General features: G+C 34.4%; 1 protein-coding gene across 7 annotated transcripts in view; it reads left to right on the top strand.

Annotated features, from left to right (window-relative positions):
* Positions 1 to 18,151, top strand: part of STAT5B (signal transducer and activator of transcription 5B) — a 78,908-nt gene that overhangs the window by 37,581 nt on the left and 23,176 nt on the right. For 3 of the 7 annotated variants that reach the window (XM_031966300.1, XM_031966298.1, XM_031966297.1), the window contains exons 2-3: positions 14,887 to 15,024; positions 17,816 to 17,972. In XM_031966300.1, the coding sequence (XP_031822160.1) occupies positions 14,897 to 15,024; positions 17,816 to 17,972 (285 nt within the window). In that variant the 5' untranslated portion in view covers positions 14,887 to 14,896. Of the gene's footprint in view, positions 1 to 11,266; positions 11,314 to 14,883; positions 15,025 to 17,815; positions 17,973 to 18,151 lie in introns of those variants that run through there. The other 4 variants (XM_031966296.1, XM_031966295.1, XM_003768199.4 and 1 more) reach the window with 3 other exon arrangements.

Raw genomic sequence — 18,151 nt, 5'->3', positions numbered from 1 at the left:
TATATTTAGCTCTTTTTCCCATAATACAGATGCTTATTATTTGTGAGCTATTGCAAATGTTTTTAGCTCATTACAAAATGATATTGATGTAGCTTCTTCAGAAATGAGTTGTTCCATTTACTTGCTGCATTTAGATACCTAAAGTAGTATATGTATTCATACTTCAGGGTTTAGTGATATTAAGAGTCTGGCTAGTGTTGTCAGCATCCTGCTAGTAGCATCAAAAAGCCTAATAAATCCAGATGCTGATGTATTCTCAGGGACAATTTCAGAACAAAAAATAGACTTCTGTACTCTCGTTATTTCTAAAATGCTTTATAGTTGACCAAAGCATCTTATGTTCAAGTGGAAATTTTTAAAAATTATCCATTGGTAATGTAAGCTTGATTTTTATGTTGTGCAAATTGATCTGCCCTTTTTAACTTTTTTTTTTTCCCTGAGGTAATTGGGGTTAAGTGACTTGCCTAGGGTCACACAAATAGGACTTGTTAAATATCTGAGATTAGATTTGAACTCAGATCCTTCTGACTTAAGGGCTGGTGCTCTATCCACTGCACTACCTAGCTGCCCCCTTTTTAACTTCTTAAAATAGAGTAGTACCTATTTTTATTTATTCTCTTTATCTTTATTCTTTATATATGCTGATACATATCTTTTGCTTCCTTATAAAATGTTAAAACTCTGTGAGAATAGCAATTACAGCAATCATTCTTTTTGTTTTTATCCTCAATGCCTAGCACAATGCCTGGCATATAATAGGTGTTTAAAATATTTTTGTTGACTGGTTGTGACTTGTAGATTTTGAAGTGATTGGTTTCCCAGAATATAATTACCTCACTGTTACCTCTGAATTTTTTTTCCTTGTTCTCTTCTTTGTCAGCCAGTACTTAAATTCTTCCTCCTATTCTTATTTTTCATTTAATAGTCTAATATAATAATATTATAAGATAAGATAATGCCTTTTTGACAGCTTTTATGCTGGTGTCTTTAGAAATATTGTTACAAAAGAGGTATGGCCCTAGTATTTACTCATTTGTTGATTTGATAAATTTAATCTAATATTTTAAACAATATCAGGCCAATTTTCATACGAATAGTAAATTTATCTTTTATTACTGTTGAATATTTTTATGTTGCTCAAAGTCCTAATTACTGGATTACTAGAACCACTATTGCTTTCCTCAGTAAGACAGTTAAAAACATCTTTTGCCTTCTGTCCTTGATCAGAAACCATACTAATTTTTCTAATAGTCACGGCTCTGTGTTTCTTCATTAGCTTTTTTTCAGATTGAACAATAGTAAAAAGCTTTTTTGTTATTCATGAGCTGTCTAGCAAGTAATCCTGAACATCATGTATTTCTATGATTGGTCAGCTTTTCAACTTTAATTTTGCTACTATATTTGTTAATAAAGTTTATTGTAAAATTTTGGCTAAATCACCTAAGATTGAAATTTTTAAAATTGAGATTTAATTCTCTTTTCACTACTTGTCAAATAAGTTTGTCTTTGGTAAAAAAAAAAAAAAAAATTAGAAAAACTAGCATCAATTTTTTTTTAATCTTTTGGTTGCATATCACTCCTAAATAAAAGACTGCTGTGGTATTCTGGACAAGATGGAGAAATATGGACTTGTTGGCACTTCAAAATTGTAGTTGGTTGAAAAATGTAGCTACAACTCAGTTCAATTTAGCAAGTTTAAAAAAAATACTTAATATCGTCCAGACATTGTGCTAGGCATTAGAGTCAAAAACACAGTCGTAGACGTCAACATAAAAGAAAGTCTTTATGACAAGCAGTAGGCCTCTACTATGGGTTTGTTGTTGTTGTTGTTTAATTATCTTTTTTATAGCTTTTTATTTACAAGATATATGCGTGGATAATTTTTCAATATTGACCCTTGCAAAAATGGGCAACATTTCTTTTTTTTTCCCCACTTTTTTTTTATTACAATAACTTTTTATTTACAGAACCCATGCCAGGGTAATTTTTTACAACATTATCCCTTGCACTCACTTCTGTTCTGATTTTTCCCCTCTCTCCCTCCACCCCCTCCCCTAGATGGCAAGCAGTCCTATATATGTTGAATATGTCGTAGTATATCCTAGATACAATATATGTGTGCAGAACCAAGTCCTATATATGTTGAATATGTCATAGTATATCCTAGATACAATATATGTGTGCAGAACCAAACAGTTCTCTTGTTGCACAGGGAGAATTGGATTCAGAAGGTAGAAATAACCCAGGAAGAAAAACAAAATTGCAAACAGTTTACATTCATTTCCCAGTGTTCTTTCTTTGGGTGTAGCTGCTTCTGTCCATCATCGATCAATTGAAACTGAGTTAGGTCAGTTTGTTAAAGAAATCCACTTCCATCAGAATACATCTTCATACAGTTTCATTGTTGAAGTATATAATGATCTCCTGGTCCTGCTCATTTCCCTCAGCATCAGTTCATGTAAGTCTCTCCAAGCCTCTCTGTATTCATCCTGCTGGTCATTTCTTACAGAACAATAATATTCCATAACATTCATATACCAGAATTTACCCAACCATTCTCCAATTGATGGGCATCCATTCATTTTCCAGTTTCTAGCCACTACAAACAGGGTTGCCACAAACATTTTGGCACATACGGATCCCTTTCCCTTCTTTAGTATCTCTTTGGGGTATAAGATGGGCAACATTTCTATCAAGAACTTGGTTGAAGACACAGAAGGCACGTTTGTCCAATTTGATATGAACCTGGGCATAGAGATAATAGTTCATGTGTATATGACATTTCATTTTACAAAATACTTTACTCCTAGTGACCCCGTTGGATAGTAGATGGTCCAGTAGATAGAGCATCAGGCCAGGAAACAGGAGATTCTTTTTTTTTTTTTTTTATTTAATAGCCTTTAATTTACAGGATATATACATGGGTAATTACAGCATTAACAATTGCCAAACCTCTTGTTCCAATTTTTCACCTCTTACCCCCCCCCCACCCCCTCCCCTAAATGGCAGGATGACCAGTAGATGTTAAATATATTAAAATATAACTTAGATACACAATAAGTATACATGACCAAAACATTATTTTGCTGTACAAAAAGAATCAGACACTGAATTATTGTACAATTAGCTTGTGAAGGAAATCAAAGATGCAGGTGTGCATAAATATAGGGACTGGGAATTCAATGTAATGGTTTTTAGTCATCTCCCAGAGTTCTTTTTCTGGGTATAGTTAGTTCAGTTCATTACTGCTCCATTAGAAATGATTTGGTTGATCTTGTTGCTGAGGATGGCCTGATCCATCAGGACTAGTCATCATCTAGTATTGTTGTTGAAGTATATAATGATCTCCTGGTCCTGCTCATTTCACTTAGCATCAGTTCGTGTAAGTCTCTCCAGGCCTTTCTGAAATCATCCTGTTGGTCATTTCTTACAGAACAGTAATATTCCATAATTTTCATATACCACAATTTATTCAGCCATTCTCCAACTGATGGACATCCATTCAGTTTCCAGTTTCTAGCCACTACAAAAAGGGCTGCCACAAACATTCGTGCACATACAGGACCCTTTCCCTTCTTTATAATCTCTTTGGGATATAATCCCAGTAGTAACACTGCTGGATCAAAGGGTATGCACAGTTTGATAACTTTTTGAGCATAGTTCCAAACTACTCTCCAAAATGGTTGGATTCGTTCACAACTCCACCAACAATGAATCAATGTCCCAGTTTTCCCACATCCCCTCCAACAATCATCATTATTTTTTCCTGTCATCTTAGCCAATCTGACAGGTGTGTAGTGGTATCTTAGAGTTGTCTTAATTTGCATTTCTCTGATTAATAATGACTTGGAGCATCTTTTCATATGACTAGAAATAGTTTCAATTTCTTCATCTGAGAATTGTCTGTTCATATCCTTTGACCATTTTTCAATTGGAGAATGGCTTGATTTTTTATAAATTAGAGTTAATTCTCTATATATTTTGGAAATGAGGCCTTTATCAGAACCTTTGACTGTAAAAATATTTTCCCAGTTTATTGCTTCCCTTCTAATCTTGTCTGCATTAGTTTTGTTTGTACAAAAACTTTTCAGTTTGGTATAATCGAAATTTTCTATTTTGTGATCAGTAATGATCTCTAGTTCTGCTTTGGTCATAAAGTCCTTCCCCTTCCACAGGTCTGAGAGGTAAACTATCCTGTGTTCCTCTAATTTATTAATAATTTCATTCTTTATGCCTAGGTCATGACCCCATTTTGACCTTATCTTGGTGTACGGCGTTAAGTATGGATCAATGCCTAGTTTCTGCCATATTAGTTTCCAATTTTCCCAGCAATTTTTATCAAACAGTAAGTTCTTATCCCAAAAGCTGGGATCTTTGGGTTTGTCAAAGACTAGGTTGCTATATTTGTTGACGAAACAGGAGATTCTGAGTTGGTCAGACCTAGCTGTGACCCTGGGCAAATCACTTAACCCCATTTGCCTCATCTGTCAAATGAGCTGGAGAAGGAAATGGCATACTCCATTATCTCTGCCAACAAAATCCCAAATGGGACACAAAGACTTGGCATGACTAAAATGACTCAACAATGACCCTATAAATTAGATTGTGAAAATGATTCTATTCCCTTTTTACAATTGAGAAAATTCAGATTCGGGGATCTGGGGTCAGCTGTACAACTAATAAGCTAATATTTAAATCCAAGTCTTCTGACTCCAAATTTCTTTCTACTACCCCCTGCTTCCATAAAGGTCACCAAAAAAGGAGTATCGAAAAAGCCAAAGCAGTCTCAGGATTCATGCATAAATACATTGTATCTAGAACAAGAATAAATAGTAGTCTAGATACTGCATTTTAAAATTGAAACAAACAAAATGGAATCAAAGGACAGAGGACATCTATGGTTGGCACAGAAGAGGTGCTTAATAAATGGTTGTTGATTCATTTGAAACCAACCTGTGTTACACAGGAATTGATAATATTAGCTTGGAGAAAAGAAGACTTAGTAGGGACATAATTATTTTTATAATAATCATAGATCTGGAAGGAAACTTAAACATCTATTCTAGCCCTCTTATTTTACATAGGAGGTAAATGACTCACAAAATCAGTCATTTACTTGGGGTCACACAACTAGTTAATAGTAGTGCCAAGACTAGAACCCAAGATCTTCTGATTTTTAGTTCACTGAGTTTTTCACTCTGTATTAGTGATTTGAAGATAATTTGCACATTTCCTATCCTTGATTCCCTTTGCTCTAATAAATCAGTTTTTGTTTTATATTTATATATAAATCAGAATTTGTTTATATATTCAGCAGCCACACAACTTTCCATAGCTCTGTTGTTCCTTGTCTTTATTATACAAGTATCTCTCCTTCCCCCACTTTTCTCTTCCTTATGGACTGTCTTGACTACTTGTATATTTGTATCTCCTGGCCTACCATGGTACCTGGGACAATGTAAATGATTGTTAAATGCTTTCTCTATATATCTGTTTAGCTCCAGAGGATAAAATTAAACTGATTGACCAGAATTTTCTAAGAGTAAGATTTGGGATTACTTTCTAATGACTAACTACAGTGGCCGCAAAATGATATGTAGCACCTTTTTGAAGTCATCAGTTTCTCCTGCTAGAAATGTTCAAATAAAGATTGTTAGGGATAGTAAAATCCTTTTCAATGGTGACATAATACTCCTCCCCTCCCCCAGTTTTGGACATATCTAATAGAAAGATAAATAAAAGGGAAAATATGGAATTTAATAAAAGACTTCTAAATGAGACTGCCAAAGAATATGCATATTTCTCAAAACCACATAGAGCTTTTGTAAAAACAGACCATGCATTAGGGCACAGAGCTATTTCGAACAGATTTATCCTTTATAGATTATAAAGCAATAGAAATCAATTTAGAGAACATGACCAGAGGCACCCAGATGTAAATTTAACAATGAAATTCTAAATGATGTCTGGATCAAAGAACAAATAATAGGAACAATAATTATGTGAAAGAAAATGTTGGTTAAAATAACATATCAAAATTTCTGAGATGAAACTGAAACGGAAAATTCTGTCTCTAAAACCATATATTAAATGTACATGTTTATTTGTATGTTGTCACCCCCATTAGGATGTAAGCTCTTTCAGAATAGAAACTGTCTTTTGACTTTCTTTGTATCTCCATTGTTTAGCACAGTACTAAGCGCATAGTAAGCAACTAATCAGTGCTTAATGACTGACCGACCATTACAAAAGGTAAGTGTTTAGATTTTGTGACTTCAACTTTCCTATTATAAGATTCCTATTTTCTGTGCCTGAAGAACTCATTTAAACAAATGTACTGGTTTAGAAGTTCAGTATTATAATAAGGTGTTTTGTCATTTTAAAAGCTTATACAGTAATAAAATGGATTTTTAAAGATAGCGTTGTTATTCTTTCCCAAGATCTGCTCACAATATATCAAAACCAATTGAAGGATATGAAGAGAGGAAAAAACCAAAATACTGTTTGTGTGGAATGGATATGTGATAAGGTTGGAAGTTGGGGAAAGAATAACAGCTGATGTTTATTATGTGCCTATATACCAGATACTGTGTAAAACACTTTACAATTATTATCTCATATGATCGTCACAATCACCCTGGAAGGTGGGTGCTCCTATTATCCCCATGATATGAGGAAACCAAGAAAAATAAAGGTTAATTGACTTGCCCTGGGTCACACAGCTAATGAGTGTCTAAGACTGGATTGACATTAGGACTTCCTGATTCCATCTCCTGAGCCATCCAGTTACCTCTAAGGACCATCAGAGACACATTTGTTAAGTTGCTAAGGATCCTTATTCCAGACAGTGACCTGTTAATCCTAGAATTTAGTTCTGTCCTAGGTACTTGGGGACATTGAAATGTTTTAAATTGAATACTATCTTTGGTAGAAATAAATACTTAAATACATTTTAAAAATCTTCTAAACAGGACTGCTTTTCTTCTATCATACCTACTACCCAACCCTCCCATTTTAAATAGTATCAGCAGTCATTTTTTTTAATAGCTTTTTATTTACAAGTTATATGCATGGGTAATTTTACAGCAACCTTTTGTTCCAGTTTTTCCCCTCCTTCCCCCCACCCCCTCTCCCAGATGGCAAGATGACCAATACATGTTAAATATCTTAAAGTATAAATTAAATACAAAATAAGTATACATATCCAAGTCGTTATTTTGCTGTACAAAAAGAATTAGACTCTGAAATATTGTACAATTAGCCTGTGAAGGAAATCAAAAAATGCAGGCGGGCAAAAATATAGGGATTGGGAATTCAATGTAATGGTTCTTAGTCATCTCCCAGAGTTCTTTTGCTGGGTGTAGCTGGTTCAGTTCATTACTGCTCCATTACAACTGATTTTCTTCATCTCATTGCTGAAGATGGCTAGGTCCATCAGAATTGATCATCATATGGAAGTGGATTTCTTCAACAAAGACAAGATCTAACTTAGTTTCAATTGATCAAGGATGGACAGAAGCAGCTACACCCAAAGAAAGAACACTAGGAAATGAATGTAAACTGCTTGCATTTTTGTTCTTCTTCCCAGGTTATTTATACCTTCTAAATCCAATTCTCCCTGAGCAACAAGAAAACTGTTCAGTTCTCCACACATATATTGTATCCAAGATCTACTGTAATCTATTTAACATGTATAGGACTGCTTGCCATCTGGGGGAGAGGGTGGAGGGAGGGAGGGGAAAAATCGGAACAGAAGTGAGTGCAAGGGATAATGTTGTAAAAAATTACCCTGGCATGGGTTCTGTCAATAAAAAGTTATTTAATAAAAAAAAATAATAATAATAAAAAAAGAATTGATCATCATATTGTATTGTTGTTGAAGTATATAATGATCTCCTGGTCCTGCTCATCTCACTCAACATCAGTTCGTGTAAGTCTCTCCAGGCCTTTCTGAAATCATCCTGCTGGTCATTTCTTATAGAACAATAATATTCCATAATATTCATATACCACAATTTATTCAGCCATTCTCCAATTGATGGGCATCTACTCAGTTTCTAGTTTCTGGCCACTACAAAGAGGGCTGCCACAAACATTCAGCAGTCAATTTTTTAAAATTTCTGTGAACTTTTACAGTCTGTGGCAGTAGCTATTGGCCTTCACACTGATCACAAGGCTCTGTCAAAAACTTCAATGAAGTTAATTTTACATGCTTAATAATGCTTGTATGTTATATTTGTTTGGATGGGGGGGGGGGGGCAATGGAGTTCCGACCTGAGATTTTATCAGTATTGGGAATTCTAGATGTTGAAACTCCATAATTGCAGATGTACTTTGTAGTACATCTATAATGTAGTTGTGACTTTATAGTCTTAGAGGGTAACATGCGACATTAAAAGAGCAAGTGATTTTACCCATGATTACATTGCTAATCTGTGTGAGAGACAATTCTTGACCCAGATCTTCCTGATTCCAAGGCCAGCTACCTACCCTTTATATCACTCTGCTTTGCTGTGTGTATGTATCATGATTCCTTTGACATTTTTATTAACAAGTTTAAGGTCTCATTTTGCTAGGACTTCATAATCTAGATGCCTTGAATTATTTGAGAAAAGCATGATAGTGTACATCCAAAGAAATATTACTGTCTTAAATTCTTAGGAATTTTTAAGACTACTGAGAGTATTGCTTAAGAGAGCTCAGACTATTCTCCTTGGGCTGAAAGTAAGACTATGAATCTATTTCCCAGTCTTATTCAAAAGCCACTCTGATGATTTATCAAAGATACAAACCACTTCCCTTGTCAGAACGTCATGCATTGAAGATGGAACTGTTTATAAGTAAGCAGAAAAAAACCTTGTATTTGGGACAAATGTACAGTCGTTGCTTATGCAAAATATCATGCTATAAATCCTCTAGAGTAAGAGATTGGGATCAAGCTATTTAGCTGTGTTGGTATCATTGCTTCTACCTAATCCTTGAATTGTCCTAATCATTCATGTGAAGAATTTTGACATTTGATGGAGGAAAATAACATTTAGATTTGAGGCTTTGTCATTATTGTTTAAAATGAATTTTCTTGCTATGCAAGAGAAGTGGATTTTTTTTTGGCCATATTTGTTAGTCATTTCATTTTTTAATTAAGCAATGTGTTTCTGATATTCTTATGGACCTGTGATTTCACTGATTTTGGAGTTTCCCCCAGAGATAGAGATTGAAGCCTATTTCTGCCTGCCAGCCCTGAGTGATTCTTGTCCATAGCCAGTACTGAGTTTACTATACGGGACCAAACAAACTTACATTGGAGGCTTTCCTAATTTTCTTACTTTTTCCTGACACTGTAATGCTGATTTTTTTATTAATACCTTATTTTAAAAATTCTATATTGTAATTTTATTTTATTCTGTTTCTAAGTAGTAAGGAAAATAATTCTGGCTAAGGCAAAACTTGTTTGGCAACATTAAAATATCTGGTAATTTTTAAAAAGCAGCTATTACAGAAATTACTGTACCTGTAAAGCAAAAGAAGTGGTGTATGTAGAAGATGCATAACAGCTATAAAATAATGAGATATACATGAACAAAAGCTGCATAATCTTGACTGTTTTGGCTTACATTAGTAGCATAATAATGAGGCACAGAGCAACTATTTCCTTTCATGTATAAGTTATTAAATATATTAACAGTGATATAAGTGTGAATTTGAGAGAATTTTTGATAATACTTAATATAAAATGTCTTGGATTAGGGCTGTAGTAAAAGAATAATAAATCTTGACTTAGAAATAATACATTCTGCTACTTGATAAAATTAAGAATTAAAATAAGACATTCATGCGTTTTAGTAGAATTATTACAAAGTATAATCTTAGACATTTGCTTTGGATCCAGATACTTCTGTCCCAAATATTAGGACCATAGATTTAAAACTGGAAAGAATGGCCACCTTTTATGTTTTATGGATGAGGAAACCGAGGCCAAAGACAGGTAGTAAGTAGCTTCTCAAGTTCATACATGTAGTAAATGTCAAAAGCAGCATTTGAACCCAGGTCCTCTGTTATCCATCCATAGTTAGTGCTTTTTCCACTGTACCAGAATGCCTTTCAGATGTAGCTTATTATCATGCACTTAATGTATAGGGCCTATATTGATACAATACATTTTTTTTTAATGCTGCTGTTTTTGTCTTTCAGTTGTGTCTAACTCTTTGTGACTCTATTTGGGGTTTTCTTGGCAGAGATACTGGAATTTGTCATTTTCTTCTCCAGATCATTTTACAAATGAGAGAAAACAGGATTAAGTGACTTGCACAGAGGTACACAGCTTCTAAGTATCAGAGGCCGGTTTTGGACTCAGAAAGATAAGCCTTCCTTATAGCAGGCTGGACATTGTATCCACTGCATTGCCTAGCTGCCCATAGGTTTATTTGAATTAGAAAAATATGATAGTGGATGAAACAGATAGTATTTTCTTTAAATTGTACTATCAGAATAGTTATGGATCATTGTATTGGTGACAATAGCAGTCATTCACAGATGATTATCCCACAACATTGCTATTACTTTGTACACCATATATTTAATTTTGCTTGAGTTCATGGAGGAACTTTCCAGGTTCTTCTGAGAGTATCATGTTCATCATTTCCTATAGAACTATAATATTCCATCATATAATGAATGGATCATGCCACCAATTTAATAGGAACCTTTTGAGTAGAAAAATCAGTAACATGATCTGAAAAGTGCATTATAGAAATGACTTTGGCAGGGATGTGAAGTATAAAAAAAGCTGGAAGAAGCTGGACATAGATGATAACCAGGAGTCTGTTACGGTAATCCAAGCAAAGGTGGTAAGGGCCACAGAAGACTAAGAGAACAGTGTGTTCAGGAGCAAAAGAAGGTAGTTGTCTAAAGGACTGTTGTAGATATATAGGGAATTCACCAACAACTTAAAAAAATTTTAAGTTTATTAGTAGTAATTAAATGGAATACAGTTATAAAAGCATTGGGTTTTAATAAACAGAATGTCTAGATTACTAAATGTCAGAATGTGCTATAAGGCTGATCAAAAAATTAAGGATATTGAAAAGAGTCTTTTAAAGTTATATGGGAAAATAGGAGGTACAAAGAAAAGATGGAATCATTGCTTGTGGTGGGTGGGACAGTGATAACTCATCACAAAGAGAAGTAGAATCTCCCAATTTATATTTTTGTTTGACTTCTTTTTTTTCTTGGTTTCCTATCACAGAGATGGACTTTAAACTAAAAGGGACAAAACAAAAATGGCTAGAGGAATTGGTTTCCCTGCCAAGTAAGGTGGGTAGTAAGAAAGCCCCTAGCTACCTTGATGACTTCAAACCAATTGACTCAAAGGAACTAATCTAACCTTAGTGCTGAAAGAATTTTCAGTAGTCTGAAAAGTTGTTAAGCACTAGAGATATTACAGATTTGAAGAGGGGCAAATGTGTTAATTTCCTTTCTTTCAAAAAATTTTTAAAAATATTTTATTTTTCCCCAATTACACATGAAGATCATTTTAAAAATTGTTCCAAATTTTCTCCCTCCCTCTTTTTCTCATGTCATTTTTCAAAAAAAGGATAGAAAATGCAATCTCCAAACTATATCCCCATTGAACTTGACTTTAATTTCTGGGAAAATTCTAGAATATATTATTAAGAAGATAATGAATAGCTAGAAAAGGAAGTAATAATCACAAAGAAACAAAATGGCTTCATCAAGAACATGTCGTACCAAACGTAGCTATTTCCTTTTTTGATGAGGTTACCAAACTGGTAGATCAGGAAGATGATGTAGATATAGTTTACCTAGATTTTAACAATACATTTGATAAACTGTCTTACACAATTCTTGGAGAGAAGATGGAGAAGTAGAAGCAAAATAATAGTACAATTAAATGTACTATCATGTAATTAAGAATTTTAACCTGCCTTAAAGAGCAGCCTTTGTTTAATGTCAGCATGGAAAGGCATCTCTATTGGTTTTCCCCAACGATCTATGCTTTGCTCTGTTCTTTTTTGGGTGGAAGGGGCAGGGTTGGGAACCTGGTTGGAGGGAAGGATAGGCAATCAAGACTAGGTGACTTGCTCAGAGTCATATAGCTAATGTCTGAGTCTAGATTTGAATTCGGATGCTCCTGACTCCAGGGCCTGTGCTCTATCCACTATATTACCTATCTGCCCATTTTGCCCTACTCTTTTTAATCTTTTTATAATGATTTGGATAGAGACATATGAAATATTTAACAGTTTTGTAGATGACAAATCTGTGAGGAATACTTAATACACTGGATGATAGAATCAGGTTTTTTTTAAATGTCATAGGCTAGATAGAAAAATTGACTAACAACTTGCCATCTGGGGTAGGGGGAAGGAAGGGAAAAATTGGAACAAAAGGTTTTGCAATTATTAATGCTGAAAAATTACCCATGCATATATCTATCTTGTAAATAAAAAAATTATAATTAAAAAATACTTGAGCATAGATATGTGAACAGAATGAGAGTTTATTATCGTAAGACAGTCTGGCTGAATTCAGAAAAGCTGGTCACCATAAACCTAGTCAATAGGGGATTTAAAAAAGTAATAAAAATCTTCATGGGAAAAAAAAAGAAAAATTGACTAAATTAAATAATAAAACATTTAATAGGGATATATTCAAAGTCTCATACTTGTGTTTAGAAACATTCCCTAGTGTAAGATGGGTAAGTTAAGACAGCAATTCATATGAAAAAGGATTTGGGAATTTTAGTGGACTGCAACATAAATACAAGCCTGCAGTTTAATATGATATCCATGGAAGCTAATATAATCTTGAGCTGTGTTCAGAGACGTGGTATCCAGAAAGGATTTTATGGTTCTGCTCTTCTCTACTCTTGTCAATCCATGTATGAAGTATGGTATTTGGGTCTGAGTGGTACATTTTAGGAACATTGATAAGCTATAGATGATCTAGAAAAGGGCAAGCAGGATGATGATAGAGTTCAAGCTCATTCTGTAAAAATCGAAGGGATTTGGGGCTTTTAGCCTAGGAAACAAAAAACATAGGGAACATATGATAACTATGTTAAAGTTTTTGAAGGGATGCTATGAAATGTGTGGTAGTTACAAAGAAGTGAAGTAAGTTCTCTTGATTCAAAACCATAATATTCATTAAAGTGTTTTCCTGACATGTGGTTGAATAATAAACTGGTGTAATTAAGTGCCCTCCTTCTGGAGGATTGGTGTGCGCTTGCGCGCATGCTCGTTCGCTCTCTCTCTCACACACACATTTGGTTTTTTCTTATACCAGCTAAAATTTTGAATTTACTCTATAAATAATTTTATTGTGATCTCAATCAAAAAGCACCAAATAAAGTATACTACTCAAATGTTGCTCTGTAACATTGCATAACCCCAAAATAGATACTGGCATCCACCCTACTTCTCACTGTTGGCTATCTGGCCTGCCCCATAAATAGCTCAGTGTTATGTGATCGGATAACTGCAACTTTGGAAAAGTAAAGTTTGTTTCCTGACATATGAGTGTATTATCTGTAGTATTTAAGAAATTTATAGTAAATATTCCAGATCTTAGCTATAGTAGATCACATTTCTCAGAGTCCCTGCTGTAGGGCTGCCTAAGGTCCTTTTCACTCTTTGATAACTAGAACCCTTTGAATGGACCCTAAAACAAATAGACCTGTTTTATATAAAATTTCATTCTATAGTAAGTGGGAATGTAGTGCGATTCCATTTAAACTTTTATACAGGGAAATGCTTATACAGGCAAAGCAATTTTGTTTGAACAATCATTTTGTTCTCTGATGTCTGGACTGATCCAATTTATGATAATAATTAGGATGTAGATTTTCTGAAGATGTTGAGATGGAGAATGTAGCAACCTAGACAAGTGGCTCTTCCTAATTTTTCCATAAAGTAGCACATTTTATAAAATTGAGAACATCTTTTTTTAAAATAATATTTTATTTGTCCCGATTACATATAAAAACAGTGTTTTGTTTTTGAGTTTCAAATTATCTTCCCCTCTTCTTCCTCTCCTAGAGAAACAAGCAATTTGATACATGTGCAATCAGGTGAAACATAAAATTGAAAATATCTTAAAGAATGAAATGAAATCTGCTCACATTTGCTCCATTATACGTTCTCTTGATGTCCTCCCTAACTTAATGGAATGTGTTGTAATGATAGTACCTTTTAAAGTGTTGTAATGTAGCTGAGCATTCCTTCAGAAATGTCATGGCATTAGAATTTTAATCTTGGAGTGTTTTCCCCAAATGTATACTTTGCAAATGCAGAGTAATATAAATTATTGTACCGTGAAGGTTAACAAGCGAGATTTTGTGTGTATGTGTGTGTGTGTGTGTGTGTGTGTGTGTGTGTGTGTGTGTGTGTGTGTATGATATTTTGTTAAACACCAGGCTTCAGACATTTTTGTTTTTCCTTTTCATTTGTTACCTTTAAAGTAATTCCTTATTACATTCGCTAAAATCAAAATATTCCAAACCCCAATCAGTGTTTATTATTTCCCTTTTACTATTGAATCATCACTTTATTTTGGCAGAATTGGGAGGAGGAACTGAAAGAGTAGTTATTAAATCATAGGTGTTAAAGATTATTCTATGCTCTATACTAATGATACTTTTGATTTTAGCATTTCCTGGAAACAGCTACATCAATTTTGTCAGGCAGCTGCTTATGACTACTCTAAGTGAAAGTAGTGTCAGATTTTGAATAAAGTCTACAGTTAATGTTGAAATCCTTTAAATCTGATCATTAAACCACTAGGAAGATTGCTTTGCATCTTCTATAGTATGAAATCTTTTAATAATTTTTAACACAAGTAACAAAACTTGCTTGGTTTATTTAGCAGGTTGTGAACAATGGCTGTGTGGATCCAAGCACAGCAGCTCCAAGGAGATGCCCTCCACCAGATGCAAGCATTATATGGTCAGCACTTCCCCATCGAGGTGCGGCATTACTTATCCCAGTGGATTGAGAGTCAAGCTTGGTAAGTAGATTAGGTTTTATTAATAATTTAATAATTTGGCATACTTCATGACAGTCTAGAAATGTTGATCTTTGCTTAAGAGAAATGGTGAAGAGTTAATTAAGGCTTTACAACTCTTTATGTGGAGATAGAGTGGGTTGGGGGTGGGAGGTTAGAGATTTTAGGAATTTTTCTTGCAGAGTACTAGCTAAAAAAATTAAAAAATTATTTTTGTTGTTGTTGAGTCTTTTCAGTGATCTAACTCTCTGAGAGCTCATTTGGGGTTTTCTTGGCAAAAATACTGGAGTGGCTTGCCACCAGCTCATTTTACAGAGAAGAACTGAGACAAACAAGGTTCAGTGACTTGCCCAGGCTTACACCACTAGTGATATTTGAAGCAGTTTTGGTACTCAGGTCCTCTTGATTCTAGGAATGATGGCTTATCCATTTTACCATATAGCTAGCTGCTCATTAGAGCATTATTGTTAGTGAATATCCACCATCAAGTTATCTTTTGGGGAGGAATTCCCAAAGGGTGTGCAAAGCATTGTATGGGCACTTGAGTCAGCACATTAAAAAAAAATTATGGATTTTGTCCTTGAACTTTATGGCCTAGTGGGATGGATAAAACTGACAAATTTGTATCCAGCTGAAATTGCCACAAAATGTAACCTGCTCTTTCCTTGGTGATATCTTTGTCAAACAAAAACCTTGGGTGTCGAGTATCACTTTCTATCAGCTCTAAAAATGAGGTATTTCAGGCTTAAAAACATCAGTGAATAAAGGTTCTTAGAAATTTTAAAGTACAATCTATCATGGTTGCCATATTAGTGTAGTGGTCTCAGATCTCTCCTGTTTGACAGGCATAGGGAAGAATTGCTACTGTATATAGAGAGAGTTAATTGCATTTCAATGATTGTGCCTCTGGATTGATAGAAGTTACATATTAGCAGATTTCCATTTAGAAAAGTGACATTGGGCAACACCAAAGAGGATAAGTTTCTTGTGCAACTTTAAAATGCCTTAGACATGAAATCAACTGAGTTAGTAAAATCTAAGCATATCAGTTGTGTTTAATTTACTATCTCCCCTCATTTTTTCACTTAGATGCTTTTTTTAGGGGCAGGATATTACTTTTTTTTTTTTTTTTGAGCGAGAGGTTATTAGAAGAAGAAAAAAACAGTAGTAAGCTTCTATTCAGATTTTTAAAGCTCTACTAAATCAATTTTGCCATATAATCTCTGTATTAAATAACTATTAAAGAATTATTTTAGGTTGATAATACAGCTTTAATATTAAATTATAGGAGTGATTATATCAATGTAATGACTTTAATCAGAAAATCTTAATTCTTCAGGCCTAAGCAGGACAAATAAGACTTTGCATCACTAAAATGAGTCAGTAAAATTGAAACAAATTAAAACAAAAATTCTCCAAGTTTTACTCAAAGTCTAAAAACATCTCAAGAGTAAGGCAAGCCTCAAGTGGGAAGATTCTGCCCAATTCAGCATTAGTGATGCAAAGTTGTTCTTGATACCTATCCTTCACTTGTATTTAATGCATCTAATACACCTTTTTAAAGTTTGCTTTTCCTTCCTCTTCTTCCCCAATGTTGATTTTGGCATATTATTTGTTAGGGTAAACAACCAAAATTTTGAATACCTCTGTTTGTGCCTACATTTGAAAATAGATGCATTGGCTTCAGGGGATGGGCAATGAAATATAGAGCCTGTTTAGTACTAGACCAGACCAGGTCAGTAGTGACTGAGAATATTTCATTTTGACAGCTGTTTGGTTCCCTCTGTGAATGTTAGCAATTTTAGCACTGTCTAGAAGTAATTGTTCAGAGTTATTAAAATAAACAAAGTTCAGTTCCAAGATCCTTTCCATTTTTAAAAAATAGCTCATTCATTCAGTCAACATCCACCTACTGTGTACCAGACACTGGAAATACAAAGACTAAAAAAAGGAGTTTCTGCTACCAAATAACTTTAAATTCTCTTTTTAGAATAACATGATGTACACATATAAGCAAACAAACAAAATAATTTTTAGAGAGGAGGGGATCGGGGTAGTCCTTCTGTAGGTGGTAGAATTAGAACTAAACCTCATTCTCCATTATTATTTACACTGCACAGATGTATAACCTTGTACACAAACATTGTGGATATTTTCTTCCTAGATGGTTTGTTTCCATTATTTAATTGGAAACAATACAGAGAAATTGATCTGCTGTATTTATGTTGCTGTTATTTCCCTGTCCCTTCTTGAGAAACATGATGTCTGATCTCTGGTTCTGACAGAGAAATTAATATGAGGGGAGGGATGCACAAGATTGCTTGGAGGCAGTTTTCTATTTTGACTCTGGGCAAGTGGTACATTCAGTTGGGGATATTGCTGTGTTTTGTCAAAATTGAGAGGACCACATACTTGTCAAAGTTCCAGAACCCTTAATGCCCATAAAGTACATGGAAATGCTCCTTCTCCCTTCATTTCCAGGAGCAGATAGCACAAGCACCCCAGAGCAGACCTGTGGGAGAAAGGACAAGGGGCAGTGCTTTATAAAAGAAAAGAAAAGGGAAGAAACTAGACTATGCAGTCCAGCAAAGGTAATCAGTGAATGAGGATTAGATGAATATAGGTGTTTAGTTGATTTACATGGAGCACATTCTTGAAAATTTCCTAATTGAGTGCAAAGAGGCAGTCTGTTTATCTTTTTTAAGATATTTTGTCATGAGTTAAGGTTGGACTTTAAAATGCACATGTTGAATACACGTATGTATACACGTATGTGTAATTTTTTTTCCCCTAGGGACTCAATAGATCTTGATAATCCACAGGAGAACATTAAAGCTACTCAGCTTCTAGAGGGTCTGATCCAGGAGCTGCAGAAGAAGGCTGAGCACCAAGTGGGGGAAGATGGGTTTTTACTGAAGATCAAGCTAGGGCATTATGCAACTCAGCTTCAGGTAGGTATGAAATCTGGATGGAGCTACTCCTTCCTCCTGAGGAAATCTGGTGCTACTTTTATAACTCTCATACCAAAAAGAAATTAGATTTCTTTCTTTATCCCACCATTTCTTTGTGACAAATCCAAGAGGTACCAATTGTAAATGCATGCTAAATTTGTTGATGTTTATTATTTTTA

The sequence above is a fragment of the Sarcophilus harrisii genome, chromosome 4, assembly GCF_902635505.1.
Source record: "Sarcophilus harrisii chromosome 4, mSarHar1.11, whole genome shotgun sequence".
Lineage (NCBI taxonomy): Eukaryota > Metazoa > Chordata > Mammalia > Dasyuromorphia > Dasyuridae > Sarcophilus > Sarcophilus harrisii.
Note: the sequence above shows the minus strand (reverse complement) of the source record. Positions and strands in the feature narration are given on the sequence as shown.